We start from the raw sequence: 20,002 nt of genomic DNA on the forward strand, positions 1-20,002 counted from the left end.
CTGACGTCCAGGCCTCTTTTCCATCCACTAAAGCAGCAGTTCTCAGCACCAGCATCACCTGGGAACCTGCTAGAAGTGCAAATTCTTAGACCCTACCCCAGATCTACTGAATCAGAAATCCTCGGGGTGGTGCCTACGATCTGTGTTTTAACCAGCTCTCCAGGGGATACTGATGCACCTCAGGCTGGAGAGTCAGTGCTGGGAGTCGAGGTTTCACCTGCTCCAAACTCTTTTCACACCTTTGCATTAAAGGGACTCTTCTTAACCCCTCGCGTTTGTTTCCAGAGTGGTCATGAAGTATGTACTTAGAAAGCTGGTAACCTAAAGCCTGGACCATTCAGGCTCCTTGAAAGATTTTCTTTTAGTAAACTTCTAGAGCCAGCTCTCTGTGGGGCTTGTGCTGATTGGGGATGGAAACCTCATCTTTCCTTCTTACTTGATCTCTCTTGGAACTTTCTTGCCTCGGGTAGTTTTGTCTCCTAGGAACCACGGAAAGAAAGTGTGTCTACAAATACTTCCCTTAAATTCTCTTCTACCTGATACTTTCAATTTGTTAATAATTTTATACACAAACAGGATATAAATATACTTTATTTTTAAAATATTTTATTTATTTATTTTTATTTTTGGCTCCGTTGGGTCTTAGTTGAGGCACGTGGAATCTTTGTTGCAGTGCGCGGGCTTCTCTCTAGTTGTGGCGCGCGGGCTCCGGAGTGCGTGGGCTCTGTAGCTGTGGCGCGTGGGCTCAGTAGTTGCAGCACGTGGGCTTAGTTGCCCCGCGGCATGTGGGATCTTAGTTCCCCGACCAGGGATCTCACCCGCATCCCCTGCATTGGAAGGCGGATTCTTTACCACTGGTCCACCAGGGAAGTCCCTTAAAATGTACTTTAAAATTTAAAAAGATCTGAGAAAGAGTTTTTGGATGATTCTCCCCCTCCATACACACACATACACACACACACACACACACACACACACACACACACATTCACATGCAATTCTGAACCCCTTGAAGGTACTGACGAAATAGTTGTTGAATTTATTAAAGACTTTCCCTTAGAATCAGAGGAGGAAAGCAAATGCTGCTGCTAGGAGGAATCTTTATTTGAAATTCTTTAACACACAAGACCCTAAAAGAATAATAAACCTATTGTGTCTGATGGAAAACAGGTATTTGAGTGTTTGATTCTAGTACAAAAAACATATGCGCTTCATAGTATACATCTTACTTGCAGTAGAAAGGAGAGAGTTTCTGTATCTTAGTTATTCATTCAGTTACTGGCTCATTTATTCATTTTTACTGAGTGAGCGTGCGTGCCGGGCCAGGCAGACTCCCAGGCGCTGGGCTAACACAGTAAAGGTGGGTCTGCCCACCTAGAGCTTACGGTCTACGGGAAAGACAGTCTATTAAACAAGGGATTTACAACTAAGGGATAAGAGCGTCATCACAGGACACACTAGATACATTTGGAGCAGAGAGCAGGGTAACAGAACCATGTGAGGGTGGGGACAGGAAAACCATAAAGGTCACACAAGAGGCTGGAGGCAAAGCAAGGCCGATAGAAGCTGCCCCAACCTGCAATGAGCACGGGAAGGAAAGGGCGGGCCCAAGGGCAGGAGGTGCTTCTGCAGCCTAGCTGATGTCAGCGGGCATCACTGCCTGGCCTTTGGCGAAGGATGGAGATGATGGTGAAGGTCAAGAAAACCATGCTGGCCGTGCCTCCGATCATCAGGCCCAGGAGGCTGCCGTGCACCTGCATGGCCTGACATCGCTCCCCAGTGTAGAAGAAGGCGTGACCAGAGACGCACCTGGGGAGACAGGACACAGGGGCGTGTGGGAACCACCTGAGCCCCAAGGGCTTCCTGACAACAAGACCAACACAGCAACAATGGCAGGGGACACTCAGCTGTTACACGCACCTCGTTCAAAGTGCTTTACGCAAGTCAATTAATTTAATCCTGGAACAACCCTTTGAGGTGGTGGTTATTACCAGGCCATTCTCATCATCCTTATCTTACAGAAAAGTTATAATTTGCTCAAGGCCACGCAGTTAGTAGGTGTCTCACTCTTGAAATCTAATCTCTGAAGGTCTGTCTCCAGACCCTGTCCTCTTGGCTACCATATGCAAAGTTCAGGAGGAAGGTTTGGGACACTTAAAGAATGTATTTCCTGACACACAGTAGTAACGGTTCAGCAAACTCCACCAACAGATGCTGAGATTAGTGGGTGAGGGTTGAGGAAAGGTAAGATGTCTGCATGGTCTCCGAGTGTCTCTCCCAAGACATGTGTTAATTAAAGAGTGAGGAATGGTAACTTCTCAGGAGAGAGGGCTGGCAGACACCCTCTTGGCCAGAGGACAAGGTTAACATCACCGGTAATAACATATATTGACATCCGGTACCGCTCACATGACACACTGAGAAGGTCATATCACGTCTTGGTTCTTCTTACCCAAAATGTACGACCTCAATATAATCATGAGAAGACATCAGATAAACTCAAATTGAGGAACAATTTGTAAAATAACTGATCAACGCTCTTCAAAAGTATCAAGATAATGAAAGACAAGACCAACGACCCGCTCAGGATTGAAGGAGCTAAGGAGACATGAAAACTAAATGGAACACGGGGTCCTGAATTGGATTCTGGAACAGAAAAAGTGTATTGGTGGAAAAACTGGGGAAATCTGGATAAGGTGTGTCATTTAGTTAATACTATTTTTAATAGTATTTACCTTTGTTAATGCTCATTTCTTGCCTTTGCTAATGTATGATGGTTATGTAAGATGTTGACTTTAGGGTATGGGGAACTCTGCTGCATTTTTGAAATGTATCTGTAAATCTAAAATTATTTCAAAATAAAAGTTTAAAAAAGAAAGAACAAAGTAGAGATCAAAAAGAGCTGAGAAGAAATGTAGGTGTTTTGAGCCAAGCAGACCGGCTCCCACATCTGCTACTATTCTATCAAATGAAACTGAGGCTTCTGTCATCACATACATCCTTTTATGAAATATTTTATGTGAATAACAAACATTATAAAAAGAACTATTAAATATAGCAAACTGTGCAGACAGACAGACCTGGATTGCAAGTCTAAGCTCCAGCATTTACTATCTGGGTAATTTCAGACAAATTACTTACTTCTCTAAGCTTCGAATTTCTTATGCCCTAAACGGGGATAAGAAGGGTCTTTGTCAGGGTGGCTGTGAGGAATAATTTAGATCATGAATGTGTACTGCTCGGGGGAGCACGTGACACATAGCAAGCAGCCCCCAAATATCAGATATTCTTATTATTATTGAAAACATAAATATGATAATAGTACAATTGAACTAATGGACAATAGAAATAATAATTAATAGCAGTAATAACATTTACAGTCAGGGAAGGTTTAAGCTTGGTCCTGAGCCCCTGTGGTGGAGCCTTAATGCTATAAGCTCTGGGTCGGGACTTCCCTGGTGGTGCAGTGGATAAGACTCCACGCTCCCATTGCAGGGGGCCCAGGTTTGGGCCCACATGCATGCCACTAGATCCCAGGGGGCCCAGGTTTGATCCCTGGTCAGGGAACTAGATCCCACATGCATGCCACTAAGAGTTCGCATGCCATAACTAAGGAGTCTGCAAGCTTCAACTAAGGAACCCACCTCCCACAACTAAGACCCGGTACAACCAAATAAATATATAAATAAATAAATATTTTTAAAAAAAAAAAAAGCTCTGGGTCATTTTGGAGCCCTGCAGTGGAGTTCAAAATCCCAACAACATTCAAGATGCTGTTGACAATGTCCCAGAGGTAGCAAAGGGATACACGTGCAGAGACAGGAGATTTGGGGCTCTTCTGCTCTGGCAGGACCCCTGCTCTGCCCTCTGATTCTGGGCACGGCTTTGTGGAGTCAAGGACCGACACGGTTGACCATCTGATGGCGTGAATGCCCTGACCTGAGAACTGTGCCTTTTAGCAGGGTAAGCAGACATAGGGCTCCCCTCTGCCGACCCACACCTGCCGCCCCAGGCCACAGAGCCTACCTGCAGCTCGCCATCCCCTTCACGTTCACACAGACGCCTTCGTTTTGACAAGGATTCGGGTCACATGGGTCTCTGAAGTACTGTGGCCAGTTGTGGTCCTCCATGGGGCCCGCGTTGTCCACCGACCGCTTCTGTCGGCTGCGCTGCCCCTGGTCCAGGCTGCCCAGTAGGGCTTTCTCTAAGGAGGCCTTTCCCGAACCTTCTTCTGAAGCCGGCTGCTCCTGGCCTTGGAGAACGAGGCTTTGGGGGATCAGCCTGCTGTCTTTAATGTGAACTTCAGTCTGGTTAAGGTGGGTGATATCTCGAGGAAAGAGACAAAGGGTGGTGAGGAAGATATATGATTAAATCTGACAATAATTCACTTCCACTCCTGGAGAAAGCTCCCTGGGGTGCCTCTACCCTTCTTGGTCATCACCTTTAGTGACATAGAAAAGTGGCGTTGAATCCAGCGGATTTTCATAATGCCAGCTATTTTATAGATTGATTATTTTTTATTGAAGTATAGTTGACTTAAAATATTATATTAGTTTTAAGGTGTATAAATAGTTGTTTGACATTTTTATAGATTACACTTCATACAAAGTTATTATAAAATATTGACTATATTCCCTGTGCTGTACATTACATCGTCATAACTTATTTCATACATAGTAGTTTGTACCTCTTAATCCCCTGCCCCTGTTTTGTCCCTACCCCTACCCCTTTCCCCTCTGGTAACCACTAGTTTGTTCTCTGTATCTGTGAGTCTGTGTTATTTGTTCATTTGCTTTGTTTTTCAGATTCCACATGTAAGCAAAAACATACAGTATTTGTCTTTATCTATCTGACTTATTTCACGAAGCATAATGCCCCTCAGGTCCATCCATGTTGTTGCACATGGCAAGATTTCATTCTTTTTTTGCTATGTTTATGTTTAAAGTAGTCCAATCACGCTTTTATTTATTTAACTTGAGAAGAGAAGCATAAAGTGAGTATGGATAGACTGACTGAAACTAAATTGAAGTCAGCAAACTGTCACATTTGATAAGTTATACAAAAAGGTGACACTAAAATTTTAGTTTCTCCCCAGGACAGTTAAAATCAAGATGGGAGTCCTTGAATAAAAGAGTAAAATGTGGTTCTCTTAGAGCACATCTTTTTTTTTTTAACCTAGTTCCCCCAAAAGATCCCCACCTTCCATGAGATGCTTTAAAAAAATCCATGTAAAGTCAATAGAACACCCAGAACATAGGATTATTTGTTTAGGAAAACCAGCAAAATACCTTCAAAGTCCACAAACATTATAAGGTCGTCATTTTTAAGAAAACTCCTCCTTTTCAGCATTTGGTGGGAGATGATAGCATCCCAGCCGCAGTCGATGCTTCTAAAACAGGCACAGTTGTTGTCATAGGACCCCATGACAGACGGCCTGTCCCAGATGACGGAGCCATTTATTGCTGCAATGTTACAGGTTACAGAAAAATCATGTTATCGCTTTACTTTTCACTTTCCATTTGTCTTTAATGAGTATAGACAGCTTTTTTTTAAATAAAGTATAGTTGATTTACAATGTGTTAATTTCTGCTGTACAGCAAAGTGATTCTGTTATATGTATATATACATTTTTTTTTACTATTCTTTTCCATTATGGTTTATCATAGGATATTGAATATCGTTCTCTGTGCTGTACAGTAGGACCTTGTTGTTTACCCATAAGAGCTTTGTTAATCAGAAAAAATGTGTTGGAAAAAAAATCAGGTTATGTACTCTTTCCAGGACAATTAAAACTGAGAATTGGGAGGGGGGTGGAGCAGAGAACCGGCCCTGTGGAGGGCCACTGTCCACTACTGAGTGACTTCTCAATGAAGGGGAAGAGAGAGCTATAGCTTCTTCCTTTTAAGGCTTAAGTCTCTTCTTTTGAAAAAAACAAGTTTGCCCCTTCCTTTATTCATACTGACAATGAGTAATATTTTAGGACTCAGTGCATTAGTTCTGCGCAGAGCCTCGCAAATTCTGAGTATTTGATAAATGATTACCTGGATCTGTCTTCTCGGACTGAGCTCAGTGAGGCAGGAATTGCCCAGTTTGCTTGTATTCTAAGGAGCTGGCACAGAGCTTGGCACCTTGCAAGCCCTTACTTAGATGCTTGATGGATGAATTCAGGAAAGAGAGAGAGATAAGATGACGCTGAAAATTTTCACTTACATAGAAAACAAACTTCTGGTTACCAAAGCGGAAAGGGGATGGGAGGGAGAAATTAGGAGTTTGGGATCAGCAGATGCAAACTACTGTATATAAAATAGATAAACAACAAAGTCCTACTGAATGGCACAAGGAACTGTATTCAATAGCCTGTAATAAACCATAATGGAAAAGAATATGAAAAAGAATATATATGTATATCTGAATCACTTTTCTGTACACCAGAAATTAACATAACATTGTAAATCAACTGCACTTCAATGAAAGAAAAAAGAAACAAGAACATTTTAACTTAATGCTCCAACATGACATTGCTGTAGATGTGCCCAAGGAGGAAATGTGAGGGGAAAGTTAATCTCTCCTATACAGATGAGAACTGTGTCTGTTGGCCCTTCCAGGTGGAGGGGCGGGTCTTCTAACCACCTACCTGTAGATGTCTGGGACTTGGAGGTAGTGAACACCATGCTGGAGGACATTCTCTTCCTGACATCGGGTTCCTGGTCAAGTATTGTCATTATCACCTGTCTGTTCTCCACTGGCCACTCCAGAACAGCATCATTATCTCCACTACACAGATGAAAGGCAAGTCCCAAGTACCCAGAGCTCTCGGAGCCCGTTCTGCCATGAGGGTACAAGGTCAACCCCAAACCGTAGCCCTCTGAATTGTAGAATCGAGGGCTCTGAAGCTTGTCCCCTTTAACCGTGTTCTGCAGGACTTGAGAGAATTTCCGGACCGTCCAAACCCCTGCGGGGCATGGGGTTTCTGTCAAAGTGATGTCATCCAGGTAAATTCCCCCACTCGAGTTCTGGGGGTCACCCTTTGTGCCCTGGAAAAGGTAGCGAAACTTCTTTTCCTCTCTTAGTGTAACATGGGCAATTTTCCAATTTTGGTCAAAATCTCCTGAGGACAGAGAATAAAATTGGTGACAACTGTGACCAACATTTCTGGAGCACTTACTTGGAGCCTCGTACTGTGGCAGGTGCGTTACATGAACGATCTCATGTAATCTTCACAACAAACACAGGAGAGAAGAACTGCTATAAACTTGTTAAGGAACTTTTCCAAAGTCACATATCTAGTATGGGAAAATAGCTAAAAAAGAAAGAAAAAAAAAAAGACACACTCTGATTTATCATAAAAGTCTTTATCATGAATCTGTTTTCCATTATTATTCCATTCTGCAGGTTCTGGGCTTTCCCCTGGGTTTGTTGGTATAAATGCACCCCACCCCCTTAATGTTAGCACTGAATGCACAAGTATTGGGCTGAACCATATAAAACAGACCTTTGATAAGTCAAAAGTCAAACAATGGCAATTTCATATGCCCATATTTACAGTCCTTGGTAACACAGCAAATTCTCAACTCTTAAAGGGCACCTAGCTGTCATCCCTCTATTTGATAAAGATGCTCTGTAAATTTCAGCCAGAAAAGTGAACCCCTCAAAACCATTATTTGTAGCATTCTCTACCCACAGAGTGACCTGGGTAGAGACAATTTGGGCCCCCATTCTTCTGAGTAACCTTTACTAAGGAAGCCTCAACCCTTCAAGAACAGCAACTTCTTCTAGAAGTACACAAAGAATGCTTCCTTTATCTCATTTTAATTGAGAAATTCTTTGTTGAATGGAAAACTAGAAAAACACGTCTCTCCTTTTCTATTTATGAACGAACCGCCACCACAATAAAAGAATGTAAGTACTTAGCTTTTATAACCCTGGATCTTGATTTTCAGCCAGATTACTCTCACAACCAACTAACTACCTTAGCATTTTAAGGTTTTCATGATCTTCTTATAGAAATACATAAAGTATCACTAAGGAATATACAAGTGATTTTAGTGAAGTTAATGTATACAAGTCGCTTGCTTGCCACCAACTTCACAAGTAGGTTTCAAGTTACCTCAGTGTATTAAATAATGGTATCATTCAGTTTGCTGAAACAGATGCAGAAACACTTATGGTCCACTATTTAACCACTTCTCTCCAGCAGCATCAATTCCCACTTCCCTTTTACCTTCCAATCTCCACCTTTGAATCACCAATTTTCTCTATTCTGGCTTTCTCCAAAGCTCTAGTGAAAACTAGATTTTTATATTCTGATTGGCCTTCTTTTTTCTTTCCCTGATTGGCCTCTTACAATAGTATATGTCAACCTCACCTGAACCCGCAATTTCTGAATGGTTAAAACATCCATTGAGTGGTTAAAACATGCCAGGCATTATGCATTTCAAAGAGGCAGAAGGGAGGTGGAGGAAAGGAAGGAAGAGGAGACAGAGGAGGAAGAATGGGAGGAATGACGAGCGGGAGGAGGGTGAAAAGGGAGAGGGAGGGGAAGGAGGAGAAACAGCACAATCCCCAATATGAAGCCCAATCAGTCCTCGCAGGATGCCTTTAAATACCTTGAAAGGTCTTCACCTTGACCAGCTTGCGAATGTTGCCCGTACTGTCATCCCTGTTGACCCAGACGATGAGTCTATCTGAAGGACTTCCTGTAATTTTATAGAAAAACTGCAGGCATTGCTGCTTCCTCTTTGGGTAAAGAATCCGAGACTCCAACAGGGCTGCCTCCTCTGCTATCCCCAAGCTGGTATTGAAGTACATGAAGTAGCCGGCACCTACGGAGAGAGGACCCTAAAGTCCCATCTCTGGCCACAAATACCCCAGGGTGCCCTCAGCCCAGGCAAAGTGAAACAGTGAGCAACAGCCATCATCCAGGCAACAAAGGCTAGAACTCTTCTGGGGAAAATAAAAAGGTTGTTTGTCAGTAAATATTCTGTCTGTCTCCATGGACAGAATTGCTGGTCAAAGTCACAGCTCTCCACTGCCTCCTTTGATTGCCTTTGTTCCCAAGGTTGTGAAATGTACACCTCTGACTTAAGGAAATACAGGCTTTAAGCAAAGTTTATGGAATTTAGTGTCTGTGAGATGAATTCCATTTTCTTCATTAACTTCGTTGTTTAGAGATTCATTCCAAGGAAAAGAGCTGGCCACCTATCTGTATAAGAAACTGTGGGATTCAAAGTTTTAGGAATTGGATTTTAAATATTCACAATGAGAAGGGTTCAGTTTCACCCTTTTGTAGCCTAATAACTGGGTGTACTATCAATAGTAAAGAATCACCTTTACTGTGTCCTAAGAAGGGGCATTCAAGGCATATTAGGGACCAACTGAGGATTTCTCCTGAATGTAAAGAAAGCCTTGGAAGAACACTAAGAAAGAGGGGATAAAGGGTCTACATTTATGCCAGAGGCTGGGTTTGCCCAACTCACGTATCTCAAAATTCTCTCCCCAAAAACAAGCAGGTGGCTAAACAAATACATCACTTGGAAAACCAGCACACTTTTTCAAAGTCAAGGGCAATGAACAATTCTTGCATATAAAGAAGTCATCTAAACTTACTCCAATACTCAACCTCTTACCAAATGCTCCACTCAAAACATTTCATCAAGTAAATATGAAGTGAGCATCTACAGTTCCAGGTACTTTGACAATATGAGTCCGTGCCTCACCCTGCCTCACATATGGGGCATGAGCAAGGATGTTTAAATAAGCTTTCCACAAAGCTGAAAAATACCATAATGTCTTTAATATATCATCAGGGTAAATTATATTCGCCAGTATGTTCTTCTCAATACTTTACCTTACTAGCCTTAGACTTTTGTGTCGTGAATTGCTGAGGGCTTGGGTTAAGGTAAACAAGAGCTCACAGGGCTAAGAAGGTCTCCTGGTGATCCTTGCTCAGGAATTCCACCAGGTGAGTTCAGAAGTATGAAGTGCAAGTCCAATAACTCAAACTGAGGAGTCAGGAGACCTGAATTCTTGCCCTAGAGCTGCCACTAACTGGGTATTCATTCATCTCTCTGGGATTCAAGTGGGAAGTGGCTTCCATCCTTCGAGCTCTTTGAGTCTATGCATCTACCTGAATAAGGCAGTGCTCTCTAGCAGAGGAAACGCCATCCCATTATGTGCCTCCTGTGGAAGAAGCATAATGGCTGGTCAAGTTAACCTGAGAAAGCTTTTCTAGTTACTTCTCTGGGCTGTGGCCCTTTCCTTTCCTACTAAAATGCTAGAATATTCTTTCAACAGATTCCTCTCACACGGAGATCACCTTTCTGTTTAGCTGGAACTTGCACGTTAGCCTAGCAGCAAGCCCACGGGAGAGATTAGATTAGAGGCTATGATGGAAATTTAAAGAGAACTTCAGGCGTAGATCACCCTTTGGAAACTGGAGATTATGTGTTTAATAACCTGATGTGTAACAGAGACTTTTGCCCTTTGCCAAGGCGCGAGGAAGAGTGGCAATTGTTGATAACCTCTGACATTCACCCTGGTGGCCTGGCATCTGGGTGATAAGCTGGGTCTCTTCTGTGAAGGAACTCCTAGCAACTCTCACACAGGCATGGACTAAGGGACTTGATGATAGTCCAGTCTTTAAAAGGCTATTGTAATCTATAACCTCACCTGCTTCCAAATAGGGTTGGTACAATTTCAATGACAAGCACGAAATAAAAGGGTGTTAAGATAGAAATTGAAAAATAAATAGAACCTCTGGAGAGAAAGGGACGATGGGGGAAAAAAGTAGGGAGTAAGGCTGCTGGTCTGCCTTTGAAGATTCTATATGCATTATCTCCTTACATGCTCGCTGTGAAGGATCAATAGCTTGATGGTCAGAGAGGCTTACAAAAAGCTAAAAGACTTAAACAGCAACAACAACAAAAACAACTACCTGGGGTCACCATTAGCAAGTGGTGGAGCCAGATTTTAAACCCGGGTGTCTCCTGACTTTATGGCTTTTTCACTGCACAAACCATGTACAGGAACTATCTGAAGCTGTTCTCCAATATGGCAGCTACCAAACATATATGGCGATTGAGTACTTGAACTGTGGCCAGTCCAAAGTGAGATGTGCTGTAAGGATAAAATATACACCAGATTTCAAATACCTACTGTAAAAAAGTGTGAAGTATCTCATTAATAGTTTTTATATTGATTGCACATTGAAATGTTAAGATTTTGGATATATGGGGTTAAGTATATTACTAAAGAGAATTTCCCTTGTTTCTTTTTTATGTGACTGTTAGAAAATTTTACATTACATATGTGGTGTGCACTGTAGTTCCACTGGAGGACACTGCTGTTAGAGACATTGCCCTACTTTACAAAGTCATATATATATATATATTTGGCTGCACTGGGTCTTCGTTGCTGCCTGCAGGCTGTCTCTAGTTGTGGCGAGTGGGGGCTATTCTTTGTTACAGTGTGCAGGCTTCTCATTGCAGTGGCCCCTCTTGTTGAGGAGCAAGGGCTCTACACACGCAGGCTTCAGTAGTTGTGGCACGCGGGCTCAGTAGTTGTGGCTTGCGGGCTCTAGAGCACAAGCTCAGTAGTTGTGGCACACGGGCTTAGTTGCTCCGCGCCATGTGGGATTTTCCCAGACCAGGGATCGAATCCATGTCCCCTGCATTGGCAGGCTGATTCCTAACCACAGCACCACCAGGGAAGTCCCACAAAGTCATATATTTTTTAAAATTAAAAAAAATTTTTATTGAAGTATAGTTGATTTACAGTGTCGTGTTAGTTTTAGGTATACAGCACAGTGATTCAGATAGATAGATAGATATACAGATATATAGAGAGATATAGATATTCTTTTTCAGACTCTTTTCCCTTATAGGTTATTACAAAATATTGAGTAGAGTTTCCTGTGTTACACACAGTATATATAAACTAGATAACCAACAAGTACAAAGTCATATCAACCATTATGTCTGTATCAGTTTTGTCATCGCTTAAATGAACCCTTCTTTTGCATGCCCAGAACCTGGATGCTTTTTATTGCGTTAATAATAAGGATATGAGAAATGGTTTTTGTCCTTATTCAGAGTTCCAGGTTTGATAACTAGCCTTCCAACTGAGGCCAAACATGCTGGCTGCCATTTCCCCTTGAACCTGGTGAACCTCCTCAATGTACTTCCTTGCTGCCTTCACTGACCTGTGCATTGTCCCACCAAGGTGTGATCCGCTTGTCCAGGCTGAGTGCTGTCCTCATGGACCCAGCCAGCATCATTTCTGGTACTCTGAATCATCCCACAAATGTTTGCCTTCTCAAAATCACAGTGGTCCAAAAGGGTGTGAGTTGTGGCTGCAAATGATATGTTTGTCACCTGCTTAAAAATTTAAGGCCTCTCATGTCAAATACCTAATGACTTAGGCTACTAAGATGTCATTGTTTAGCAAGATCATGAATGAGCCTTTCGTTGTCTTGATTTTTCTCAATTGTAAATCCTACCATCGTGCATTAGATAGCAGAAACTGCCAACACAGATGCAGCCCTACACACTTCACAGAGTCAAATTATAAAAAGGCTTACCATCATGCTTTTCTGTAAATGCCAACCATCGACTCCTTTAGATCAAGAATGAGGTACCTATTATGCTGGGCTTTGTTCTTAGTAGATCTTCTCTACATACATATTGAACAGGATTAAAGAATGTGTCTCTGAAGACCAGTGGGGCCATTTTAGAAAACATCCCATCTCTGAGCATTAGAGGACTCCAGGAACCACTAACCTGGACAAAGAATTTAAGATACAAAATACTTTCAAGCCTATAACTATCTTGGGCTTTACATAAGGATGCACCCTTCAAAGGGAACCTGAAGGAGTTGGACAATTCCAGCTCCTTACATTGGTCCAATATTTTCACTTTACAGAACACAAACACATAATTGATTTTCATAACCATCTTGTGAGGTAGGTGTTACAATTTTTTCTAAGGATAGGGAAACTAATGTCCTTAATGAAATGGACAGATTAACAAAATTAACACAAAGGAAAATGTACAGGAAGCCCGTAAGGTCAGGGGGTTTACCCAGTCCTCAGACCCAGAGGTACTCACTGCAGTTGTACATTCGGTTCAGCCTCTCCAGATCGATAGCACTGAAATCCAGGCGCTGCCCAATGATGGAGTTAAACTCAGGGATCTTGGCTGTGATGGTGGGGAGACTAGCACTCTTGTTAAATGAGAAAGGCTCGTAGTGCATCAAAGACTCATAATCATAGGGTGTGTTGAGGTCTGTGACAACACTGTCATCGTAGGTGTTAAAGTTGTGCTTATAACCTGTCAGGGAGGGAATCCACAGGCCCTGATCAGTCATGTCATTTCCCCATCCTACCCTCTTTGACTAGATACTCAAGCAGAGACCAAAACAAGGGGGGGGAGGCAGAATAATGCATCTTTGATTTAAATATATACACATAGTTAACATATTTTATAATTTGCACAATGTATATAAAATTAATATATATTAATTTTTACTAATAACATTGTAATGTACTAATATATTATATAATAGTACATACAATTATTATAATGGATATTAAAATACATGTTAAAATTAATAATAAATATATACATATTAAATATGTGCATAATATATACATATATTATAATGTAAATGTAATGTAAATATACAATGCATGTTATTAAATGTATATTTAAATCAAAGATTCATTTTTATACATGTAAATAAATAAATAAATATGTGTGTGTATGTATGAGGCTTTAAGAAAGAGAAGATAAGATATCAAAGTGGAGGCAGGTATTCCTCATGGGAGGCAAAGGAATTTTTGAATTCAGGAAAATATTCAGGATTGATTCATCTTGCTAACAGCCAAGTACCTCATCCACCAAGAGCTGTACCTGGCCAGCTCGCCAACAATTTAGGAAAAAAGAAATCTAAGGGGCAGAAGGAAAGTTTAGCAGCTGGCGAGAAAGTGGCATCCTGTCAATCAAGGCTCACAGTCTCCTGTTCTAGAAATTGCCCCATGGTGAGAAAAACAAAATAGGAAGAAAACTGACTTTCCTTTCAAAATAGAAAATGAAAATATTTTAAATGAGATTAGCATAAGTAAGAGAATATGCCCTGCAATGTGAAATGCTGAAATGAGAAACCACCCAGATACTCTTTTAATCCAGCAGCCATCAGGAATTTACTGGTTCAGCTGCAATAATGGGAAGTTCACAGATTTTTAATTCCCTTCTTAGGGAGTGATAGAAAAACTGAATGAGAAAACTCATAACTCTCCCAGTCAAAACTTCCCACCTTCATCATCTCCTTCTCCCTTCCTAGCTTCCCATCCAACTGTTTTTAATAATTAGAAGAAAATGTGACCAACTTTCAAAGACATCAACTCAGGTACACTCAGGATTGGAGAAGTGTGGTACAGCCTGGCAGTGGTCCCCAGATGCTTTTGGAAAAGCCCATGAACCCCTTTGATCAAAACTTGTTTTAACTATAAAACGACAATACTGATGTTACATCCTCCCAACTCCCAGGGGTTTTATGGGGACTTAATCCAAGAGGGATCGAAGCATTTTCAAAGGGTGGGACAGAACTGCAAGAAGTAAATAACCCAAACAGGGAAGGAGGAAAGTCATTCCTTCCAGAGCACGTGGTCCTAGGATGGCCGTTAAGGGGGTAAAATTATAAAAAGCATCAAGGTGGTGTGAGGACTTGGGCGTGGGTCTGGGATCTCCTGGTGACTCTCAGTGGTATCTTAAGCAAGGCACTTTCAATTCACTGGCTGTTTTCCTTAACTTGCAATAAAATCATCAGGTTAGAATAGATCATTTTATTCTTTATTATCCAAGGATACTTATCAGAATGCTTTACCAAATAAATGTTTTTAATACATTTTAAAATTTAACTCAACACATTTTTGTCATGCCTACTATTTACTGGGAGCTGTGCTAGGTGGGTGGTGGTCCCTGGCAGTGACTAGGACAGGCATGGTCCTTCAGGGAACTCACAGCCGAGAGCTTGAAGAGGAAGTGATCTTGTAAACCAGAGCTCATGGGCAAACCTTTTGTGTAAAGGGTCAGATACAAAATACTTTTGGCTTTGCAAGATGTATGGTCTCTGTCACAGCTACTCAACTCTACTGTTATAGCACAAAACCAGCCATAGGCAGTATGTAAACAAATGGGCATGACTATGTTCCAATAAAGCTTTATTTACAAAAGCAAACAGATATGGCCCACAGACTGTAGCTTGTAGACCCCTGCTAGACCTCAGAAGTGTTTTGCTTAATAAAAGGAAACAGATCCAGAAAACACAATTCTGACTTCAGAAACAGAGATGGATTTGGGGAGAGAACTATATTGCCAATAGAGTATCTTCCTAGGTTAAATAATAAGATTACCATCAACTGAAGATGAGATGCAATAAAGTCATAAATTACCCTGAGCAATAATACTGCCCTTGCTTACGATCTAAATTGGATTTGATGTCTCATTTGAGAAGAGTTCTCCAGTGATTGCAAGCAGTTTAGATATATGAAATTACACCTAATGAAAACACAGGCAGGAAATGAGCAAACATGGTGAGTCATTTATGCTCACCCCAAAGCGGAGCATGTCTTCAAATTATCCTTGTAAGTGTGCAGGCTCCTTCTGAGAAAGGGGACCTCATATGGTCTAAAACGATCTTAAAAGCACCGAGCATTGTGTTCTTCAAGACTTAAAAAGGCGAATGTTTTCTGCTTCCTCATGTCATTTTCATCAGAGTTAAGTATATAAGAGAAGAAATTCAGGCCTCTAGCAAATACAGACGAAGTCTAATGGTGTCCGGGGCCTCACAAGCAGAGATTCGGTCCTTTGATCGGCACTCTCCTGTCGCATCTACACAGACCCAGATATAAGGCAATTACCCCTGGGAGACAAATATACTGTTTTTGATCTATTATTTCATACTTGGGTGAACACTCTCTAGAACTTCCCTAGATTGTACCGGGGGACAAAGAAGAATATTACTTGGCCTCTAGCTCAGTGGTTGAATGGTAGGATGGGTGGGAGTATATGTGTGGGTCCAATCCTGGTAACAGATTAGGCTTTTACAAACCACATAGTTTCCCCTCCTCCCACCAGTACTCTACATTCATGAAATATCAGAATAGGAGGTGCCGGGAGGGACACAGATTGAGAAACCCCAGAGGTGATTTTGATAGGATTAGCCATCTGAACCCCTGCCCCCTGTGAGATCCATGGTTACAGCTTACTCCAAAATGAGCTAGTTCTGGCAGAAGTCTTTTGGAGACTGAGATTTAATTTTAAAGTATGGCCAGTTCTTCCAAGTCCCTAAAATTATTAGAGATGCACTGCCATCTGTGAACTCATATGTTAAATTGGGATCTAAATGAAACAGATAATTACAAGGCAATGATTTGCTTCATGAAAACCATGTGTGGTCATAGTTAAGGCACTTCCAATACATTAAAGTTTCATTAAGCTATCACTGCCAAAAATAATGCTTTTCCGCTTCCTGAACTAATTCCTAATCAAAAACGAGGTGTTGGGACTTCCCTGGTGGTCCTGTGGTTAAGATTTCACCTTCCAATGCAGGGGGTGCAGGTTTGATCCCTGGTCAGGGAGCTAAGATCCCACATGCCTCGCGGCCAAAAAAACCAAAACATAAAACAGAAGCAATATTGTAACAAATTCAATAAAGACTTTAAAATCAAAAGAATCTTTTAAAAAAAAAACTAGGTGTTTTCAGAAACACAGCATGGAATTTTTTACCCCACCCATTGGGAAACTGAGTTATAACATTTTCAGCAGAATTGTTAGAATAACTGCATAATAATATGTGAAATAAAACTGTGTTATCCTTTACTGTGTTATCCTTTATGGGCTGGGGGCAGAAGGAAAGAGGTGCTTAGAAAGGAGAAAGAAAAGACTTGTACATTTTGATTAATCAGAAAAACTATTAGCTAGAATTAACACAATTGGGAGTGCAAATTCAGATAAAAGGTGGTTTTGTTTTGTTTTGTTTTTTGCTGTAGTTGTTGTTTTGTTTTTAAACACCTATTGTTGATTTGGTAAAGCACCAAAAAAATTCTGGAGTATGTCTTAGGATTATCATACAGTCAACTAAACCTCATGTAGTTTTCTAGAGCTACACGAGATTTCACATGCAGAAAAAGGACCCTGACATCCTCAGAGACCTAATTCATTTTACTCACTAAGACAGGAGAATAGAATTTTAGATAGATTTTCAACAAAAACACTGAAACAAAGCAAGAGCTTTTGATTATCAGTTAACCCTACATTTAGTTAACCACCATTCACCTTTCCCTGAGACACTTATATGGGATCAGTTGTGATCAGATGAGCACAGTCTACAGGAGAGGTCATATTTTGTGTTCCTTCTGGAGAAACTGAAGCTCCCATTCACGCATAGGTTTGGCCTGGTCATCCCAGGGTTGGGCTGAGCAAGTGATAAAGATAATAGCACCTTGGGTTCATACACACCTGGAAGAATTTCATCCCACCAGATGTTCACATAATCATCCCGGTCTGTCCTTGACTGCTCATGGTAGAACCCCAGAGCATGCAGGATCTCATGTTCAATGATGGCCTTATAGTCACATCCTTGGCCAATGGAAATGTTCTGTCCTACGTGTCGGTTGCCAACCTCAGACCAGCACCTTTAAAGAGAAGAAAGAAATTTTCTTCTAGAGAATTCTTAAGCAGCTGTAATTCATAGGATTCCAAAACACAAATTAGGTTAGGTTTGAAGAAAGTTAGGTTTGATTTCAAAAAGAAACTATTAATAGCATTCTCATCAACATAGGACACTGGTGAAAAAAGCAACATTCCCTGGAGAGAACATTATGCAGGCTTTAAAAGTGATAGGCCATTATAAAAGTATGCCTACATACTCAGAGGCAAATCAATCCTAATAATGCATCAGGTAAAAAGAAGTAAAAATTGGCATTTTTCTTCACCTTCACAAACCCATGGGGCATTCCAAAGAGCAGCACTATTGCTTTTATACCACAAAGCTGTCTCTGAGCAGTGGCTGTGGTTGATTTACATCTTCTCCTTTACATTTTCATGACTTTTCAAATTTCCTATAATGAGCAGGCATATATTTTATGATCATAAAAAAGAACCTCATTAAAAATGCAAGTTGGGCTTCCCTGGTGGCGCAGTGGTTGAGAGTCTGCCCGCCAATGCAGGGGACACGGGTTCGGGCCCTGGTCTGGGAGGATCCCACATGCTGCGGAGCAACTGGGCCCGTGAGCCACAACTACTGAGCCTGCGTGTCTGGAGCCTGTGCCCCGCAGCAAGAGAGGCCGCGACAGTGAGAGGCCCGCGCACCGCGATGAAGAGTGGCCCCCGCTTGCCACAACTAGAGAAAGCCCTCGCACAGAAACGAAGACCCAACACAGCCATAAATAAATAAATAAATAAATAAATAAATAAAAAATGCAAGTTAATCAAGTTCATTTCTTGGGGTATTACCCAATCTGCAGCATTATAACAACACACAGCAGGTGGCCTAACTTATGTCCGAAGGACTCCAGGCAAGAAGGACCCATAAATTCCCTCAGAAAATAGTGGACTCAGGAACTGCTAGCAGATATTCTAAATTCCTCGTGTGCAGCCTCTTTCCCTCTTTTTCCCAATTATTTTTGTCTTTTCTCATAAATCTGATTTTCCACCTCAACAAGGATCTATACCTTAACCAACGCTCAACAGAATAAGAGATTTGACAATAGTTTAAATGTTACCAGTGAATTGTGATTTCCTTGGTGACAATCACGTTAAATTACCTGCCATTGTTTTCCCAAGATTGCTAACATCATATAAGTTCAAATGCTAATAGGCTTGATTTCTACTCCAAGATGGATCTTAGTTATTGTCTAACAACTTTATTAAGGTATAATTTACATACCCTAAAATTCACCAATCTTAAGTGTACAATTCAATGATCTTTAGTTAAAGTACTGAGTTGTGCAAACATCACCATTATCACCTTGCCTGATGGTAGCATTTTATTACCAGTTCAGACTTTACTCTGCAAAATATCCACAATCCAGAGGAAGCGTTTATTATTTATCTTTTTTTTTAACATCCCTCCCCAGAAGAAAGGTGTAAGTTGCAAAATACCATAACTCCACCACTCTGTAAATCTTTGACCTTGTCCTTCTGAAAGAGTCCAGTTAACCTCCAGCTTCAGAGGACCAGGATCCTGAAGGGCTTGGGGCACTTTGGGCCAGCCCCTTTCCTGGACCCTCTTCCTCCCTTTTCCTCTCCCCTAACTTAAATGTAATAGAGACATCTCCCAACCACAGGCAATAAGAGTTCCCCGAATTCGGGTTTTCCCTCTCTTTCCACCTCCCATTTGTCCTTCCCTTTCCTCTGCCTCTACATCCTTCTCCTTTCTTCATCTCTCTGACACTCAGCTTGGTTCTTCCTGATGCTTCACTTCACACTATGTTAGAGGTCCTACTTCTGCAGTCACCATAGCATACTAGAACTATTCACTTGTTATTACTCCACCACCCCTACTTGCCAAGCTTACACCTTTTGAGGTCTAAGACTCTTCTCGAGAAGCTAAAGCATGTGCTAACTTCCTTCTTTATGTCTGTTATCCAACCATGATTAACAAAATCCCCACCTTCAGAACTAGATGACCAAATCCAGGCAACACCTAGAGGCCATGTTGGGAACTGCAGTGTGAAGAGATACCTCCAGCTGGGCCTTGAAGACACAGACCTACAGAGTCACGGCAGATGGTGGCTTTGCTTCCCAATTTCATCTACCTCAGACTGGTTGACATAAACACCGCTGAAGACAAAGGTCTTCTTTCTTGATATACCATTTATTTCTTCTTAGAAATAAGTAACTCTGAAAAGCAAATCTACATCTAGAGCTTTTCAAAGAGGTCCAGCCATCAGAGTACTATAATTTAAAACAGTGCCATCAAAAGGATGCATTTTATACTTTAA

General features: G+C 41.4%; 1 protein-coding gene across 1 annotated transcript in view; it reads right to left on the minus strand.

Annotated features, from left to right (window-relative positions):
* Positions 1-1,643: 1,643 nt before the first annotated feature.
* The window catches only part of MEP1A (meprin A subunit alpha), a 35,793-nt gene continuing 17,434 nt past the window's right edge, over positions 1,644-20,002 (minus strand). The window contains exons 7-14 of the mRNA XM_059938007.1: positions 17,517-17,692; positions 13,104-13,325; positions 12,200-12,349; positions 8,607-8,822; positions 6,635-7,108; positions 5,289-5,462; positions 4,027-4,327; positions 1,644-1,809 (exon numbers count right to left, since the gene is read on the minus strand). Coding sequence (XP_059793990.1) covers positions 1,644-1,809; positions 4,027-4,327; positions 5,289-5,462; positions 6,635-7,108; positions 8,607-8,822; positions 12,200-12,349; positions 13,104-13,325; positions 17,517-17,692 — 1,879 coding nt within the window. The remainder of the gene's footprint in view (positions 1,810-4,026; positions 4,328-5,288; positions 5,463-6,634; positions 7,109-8,606; positions 8,823-12,199; positions 12,350-13,103; positions 13,326-17,516; positions 17,693-20,002) is intronic.

The sequence above is a fragment of the Balaenoptera ricei genome, chromosome 11 (genome assembly GCF_028023285.1).
Source record: "Balaenoptera ricei isolate mBalRic1 chromosome 11, mBalRic1.hap2, whole genome shotgun sequence".
In the NCBI taxonomy this organism is placed as follows: Eukaryota; Metazoa; Chordata; class Mammalia; order Artiodactyla; family Balaenopteridae; genus Balaenoptera; species Balaenoptera ricei.